Genomic DNA, 5,691 nt, shown 5'->3' with positions numbered 1-5,691 from the left:
ATATGTGTGTGTATGTATATATGTTTATGTGCATATTTATATACATATGCACTTACAAACACACACACACACACACACACATATATATATATATATATATATATGTGTGTGTGTGTATGTGTGTGCGTGCGTGTGTGTGTATAATTATGTGTGTGTGATTATATCGTTATCTCATATTTATTCAAATTACTTTCACTTGCAGAATAAGGATATTTAAATACTATATTCCATATACACGTACGTGTGTACCAGAAGATGATTCGAACTCATATCGGTGCAATCGAGGGCTTCGTGCATTTCGACACTCAAAGGACCTACAAGGACGACTCTTTTAAACTATTGGAGATTTCACTTCACAATCGAGGCCATTTTGGTATCTAATTGCACCTACCCAGGACCTCTCTACATGAATGTACACATAGGATTCAGAATACACATAAATTTAGTATACAAACTTATACCAAGAAATGATACGAACGGCGATAGATCAATCGATGAAGTTTAATCGGTATTATGTACACCCATGTGCACGTGGATACTGTGCGACAGCAGCCAACGCCTTGCGGGAAGACATGCACGACAACACACCTTGTTGGGTCTCGTCATCACCTTCGCATTCCTGAGGTGGGAAATTTGCGACATAAATCGTCTTGCCGTCGACTACGCTTTCGATAGTGCTCTCGGACAGCAAAGTTATACCGGGTGAGCTAGTCCATAGATATAAGGGGCTTTTACCTTTGGCACGCTTACGCAGTTTATTCTTGCACGCAGCTACGATAGCATTATAGTCTGACTTTAATACGACTGCCGCCTTTTGTCCGTTGTCGACATTCAACAGAGTCACGCGCACTCTAGAAGGGGAGTCTGAGCTCGACATTGCAAAGTTTGTATCAAATGTGATATATGTTATCTCGCCTACGTATCTCACCTACCCGATGTGTTGCTTTGACAAACTAGAAAAGATATCCCTGCCTACCTGGTACAATACAACTCTCTTCATCTATATCACCTTTGTGCACATTATACGCAACATATTCATCTAAACCCTAACAACCCTAAACGAACGTGTTCTGGCCTGACTAAAACCCTAAAAACCTTAAAAAAAGGCAATCTCTAAACTGTTCTTAGGTCTCTTGAACTAAAACCTAAACACAAAGAGACTATATAAAAAAACAATCCAATCAGGTCTCAAACTCTTTTGAGTCTAGTGACCTGAACTCATCGGATTCAGATTATTTATTTACATACTCAGTTCAGAGCCTTCACATTGTAGCCGCCTTCTAAATTAGATGGAGGCTATGCTTCAGAACAACATTTATTTACAAGCTAATCTAACATATTTTAGACTGCTCAAGAAGTTTCATTTGTTTTATTATGCTTTATTATTCACAATTTCTGTCTACAAATTCATCGACAGTAAAATACACCTTATTAGGCACGCGTCTATGCGATGCATATTTTCTTTGTGCAAACGCCGCTGCAATACCCGTCATTCTTTTGGAGTACAGATGTATCTATCTATAAGAATGTCTGGCAAAGCGTCTAATCCTGGCCAGGGTATTGTTAACTAAGGTATCGATCAGTGCCAATTTGAGGCCTTCATAATTGTAAAGGCGGTTTTACGGCATACATACAGAGCCTCAGTATCTTTATATATAATTACAATCACAGTGATATTTGGGGGGAAGCTGCATTTGATCACATTGTTATTCCAAATTTCTTCAAGTAGAGATTTCAACTCCTTGAAATCAGGTTCAAGCTGAAGAAAACAGTTGCCACAATCTCCGCATGGATTGGGCTTTCGCTGCACAACAGTTAATTTACATTCCCAAATCTTGGGTACTGCTATAACTCTGTCTTTACATCTCTCCTCAACTATTGTCATTCCCCCCATTGTTGAAGCGACACCTTCGCTCTGATTCCCGATCCAACTCTGAATAGTCACATTTTGTTTCACTACATACGATACACTTCTGTCTAAACCCGAATGAACTTCAACCGGCAGTACCAACAGCTGCACGCTTTAGAATCGACTTCTTTCTACGCCTTGTACGCTCAATATACACCCAGTATTCTCGGACGTTTCCGATTCAAACTCTCAATCGACGTTCTGCCCTTGTCGGCTTGTTTTTTTCCCACCGAATCGCCCTGATTTCTCGCGAGCGTACTCCATTTGTGACCGTGCACTTTGTTGCTCTTTGCCCGGTGTTTCGTTCTCCTCAGAATCATCGCTCTCTGTTTCAATCTCATAATTACTGTCGTCCGACACCTGCACATTTCTTATACACCCTTGAGTTTTGTTTTGTTCGATGTGAATCTACCTTCGTTCGCCGCGTCTGTTCCTGCTACCAACCAACTTGGAAGTAGTCTGTATATGTTTGCTATGTATAGTCTCAACCATTCTAGGTAAATTGTGACTTAGGGTATATATACTCAACAAATACATAAGTCCTGTATGTAATCGTTTATATTGGTCGAATGTCGATTTAAGATTTATCCCGCCCAGCCAGAGGAAATATGGCAAACGGTTCGTGTCAAATCAGAAAAATCGGCTTTTTATACTAGCAACCACTGAGCAGACACACGGGCCACAGCCACAGGCAGCCCACAGACCACAGGTCGAATACATTTGCCAACAAATACATTTTTTAGAGAGCCTCCTAACTTTTTTATAGGAAGTGCTATATTTTTGTACATTGCCATTTTGGACAGCCCAACCACCCCACCCCAGACAGTGAATACTGAAGAGCCTAGGACTTGTTTATTTAGCTTTTTGAATTTGATCGGTTGGCGTGTTTAAAAATCAGATTAACGAGATCGAGACTTACCCCAAGTGCAACACTCCGATGAGCGAGCGGTTGCTTTATTCACTTTGATTGATGGTCATGTTACAACGGTTGTTTGTATAGCCCTCTAAAAGAAGCATAGTGTATATTTTTGAGTTATGTTGTTTTGCATCGTTTGGTGTTTTTGTTTTTGTTTTTTTTAGAAAGACCTATAGTTACAATTATATAGTCAGATAAAACTAAAGCTTTGCTCAATGTCACAACCCATTTGCATTCATTCTCCGTGGCGATTGCCCAAGGGTTCCCTATATACTGCGTGTATATCCTGACTGTTTTCAAGTGGCCATAGATGGATGTGTTGTCGCCATACTTGCCTGTGGCGTTTAACTGAAATGAGAGGTATGAGACCTACCACTCACACTTCTGTACAGCCTCCAACCATGTAATGCTGGCCTAAGTCCTTCCTTCATCGTCCCGCGGCATTGAACGCACTCACTTACTTCGGGCTGTTCAATTACGTAAACGGTAGTCGTACATCAGAATGATCATTTGGGGACATTTAAATGAAACAGGCGCGTAGTGTCATTTCTTTACGACTTTGCTTAGCAAAACCAGTAGGGGGCCTATTCGAAGGCAGCAGAATGTCCTCCATTCACGACACCAATACTACAAGCTTCGAGATAGACACTCTGCGCAATAATATACTTAGTTTATCAAAAAGCACTGACTCGAATAGATGTTTGTACAGTTTCAATAGAGCACGCAGCTGTCGGGCTCGTTCGACAGCTTCGTTGGTTGCGCATAGAGCGTACAGACTTCGCAGCCCTAAGCAAGCTCCGCCTGAGCGTCGTATGACCTTTGGCACAGGTTGAACCACACACTGACGTTATTCGCCTTAGAACAAACGTTGAATGGCTTCCACGTGTCATGAAACACATTCGGTCAACCTCGTGAATACCAACGTCACCACTTCACCAAGAGATTCACATCACACCCAAAGGATTTAGTGTCCACATCCAAAGCACTACCGTTTGCCCGCGTTATATCTCACTCATTGGGTATTTCTGTGAACAGACCATGTAGGCCCCATGGCAACCGAAATTGGGCAAGGTAACCACATCCATTTTTTTGGGATCTTTTGCATCGGATATTGTCCTTTATCAATAGAGTTTCTATATGAACAAATATAATGTAGAAGTCTCTGGAGCCTACGTCGAATAAGGTGTGGTGGCTGAAAATCGACAACACAATACCTGACCCCGAACTTCACACATCTAAATTGTTATTGGACACACAACTCACATAGTACATAGTTATATGTACATACACAAAGTACATCACAATTTGCTCTTTCGTCTTCGGATTTACCGCTCAAGAGCTTCTCGAGGGTGAGTGTGCATTCTCCCCGCCTGGTGTATTGGTTTATTCGATCATGGTCTGTAGGCCGTAGAGCAGAGTATTCCTCTCAGACAACATGTGCTCGTCTGTGGCCACGCCCTTCTCACTCACACCTCCACTCCCAATCCGTTGCAGCAGAGAGTCTTCCCACGCGCTGTGCACACACAGCCCAGCCTCTCTCGCATCGCGCGCAATCTGCTTGTCGCCACGAGGCAAACAACACGGCAGCAACATGAGCACGTGCAGCCGCAGCCCCCCCCCCTCAACCGCCTGTGCGTGGCCATGGGTCGGTGCACCACCACGTGTTGGATGACTCATGCCCCACGTGCTCGCCCTGTCCCCCGTTGCTGCGGCCGTTGCTTGCCTGTGCGTGGTTGGTGGTGTCTGCGCGTCTCCTTCTCTCGCTTGCACATGCGCGGCTGCGTAGTCTGTGGTGCGTCCATGTAGCCCGCCACTCGTGCTGCTGCCATTGGGACTGTGCACTGTGCCGTTGCCTGCTTTAAATCGTTCCCACACGCCCACCACCGTTTCAGCCAACACACCACACGTGTGCAGTCCAATGAGAATGCCCATGCGACCGTGCGGGTTGGCTGTGCACGTGGTCTCTCCGCCCGTCTGTAGCACGTCGTTAGCCCGCATTCCGTACTTCACCATCACCTGCTCGAAGTCGGCCGCAAACTGAGGACTCAGGATGTTCATAGTCTCTTGTGATACCTACAACAGCGGACAGATTGAGCATGGGTTAGGGTTTAGGGTTTAAGGGTTTAGACCAGCCAGATACCTTAGGCGGTCAAAGTCATCATAGTGTCTGTGAACGAACTAAATGATATCCCGGACTGCCTTGAATGATGCGATGAGTTGAAGAACATTTTGATGTTGGGTTTGCGTTGTTGCCAGATCACTCAATTGACATTGGGGTACCCAGCCAAAAGTTCAGTACACACCAATAGCCCAATACGCAACAGACACGGACTATCCTAATACCTATCACTAAGCTATATCACAGTATGAATGGGAAAAAACTCACACCAACCACTTCATACTCAACAGACATGGACTATCTTATTACCTATCAGTACGCTATATCACATTATGAATGTGAAATAGCTCACACCAACCACTTCATACGCAACAGACATGGACTATCCTATTACCTATCAGTACGCTATATCACATTATGAATGTGAAATAGCTCACACCAACCACTTCATACGCAACAGACATGGACTATCCTATTACCTATCAGTAAGCCATATCACATTATGAATGTGAAATAACTCACACCAGCCACTTCATACGCAACAGACATGGACTATCCTATAACCTATCTACAAGACATATCACATTATGAATGTGAAATAGCTCGCACCAACATTCAGGGCACTCGTTTCAGAATATTCAGTACCCACTTAGAGTTTAGGGTTTAAAGGTTTAGGGTGTGTTCCCCTGCACTTACATTCGGGTATTCGTCCAGGTACTGCAGTTTCATGCGATGGAAGTTCTTGTC

At 43.8% G+C, this 5,691-nt stretch overlaps 2 protein-coding genes across 2 annotated transcripts in view; both read right to left on the bottom strand.

The window, feature by feature from the left end:
• Positions 1 to 511: 511 nt before the first annotated feature.
• On the bottom strand, positions 512 to 959 carry SARC_00953 (hypothetical protein; the record flags this gene model as incomplete). Its single annotated transcript, XM_014305335.1, has 1 exon — positions 512 to 959. Exon 1 carries the CDS (start codon positions 875 to 877, stop codon positions 512 to 514), a length of 366 nt encoding a protein of 121 aa, XP_014160810.1. The 5' UTR covers positions 878 to 959.
• A 3,208-nt stretch (positions 960 to 4,167) lies between these two features.
• The window catches only part of SARC_00952 (hypothetical protein), a 4,007-nt gene continuing 2,483 nt past the window's right edge, over positions 4,168 to 5,691 (bottom strand). The window contains exons 2-3 of the mRNA XM_014305334.1: positions 5,641 to 5,691; positions 4,168 to 4,898 (exon numbers count right to left, since the gene is read on the bottom strand). The exon at positions 5,641 to 5,691 is cut by the window's right edge and continues 979 nt beyond it. Of these exons, the coding sequence (XP_014160809.1) occupies positions 4,209 to 4,898; positions 5,641 to 5,691 (741 nt within the window). The 3' untranslated portion in view covers positions 4,168 to 4,208. The remainder of the gene's footprint in view (positions 4,899 to 5,640) is intronic.

The sequence above is a fragment of the Sphaeroforma arctica genome (genome assembly GCF_001186125.1).
Source record: "Sphaeroforma arctica JP610 unplaced genomic scaffold supercont1.34, whole genome shotgun sequence".
NCBI lineage: Eukaryota > Ichthyosporea > Ichthyophonida > Sphaeroforma > Sphaeroforma arctica.
The sequence above is the reverse complement of the archived record's forward strand: the minus strand, read 5'-3'. Positions and strand labels throughout refer to the sequence as shown.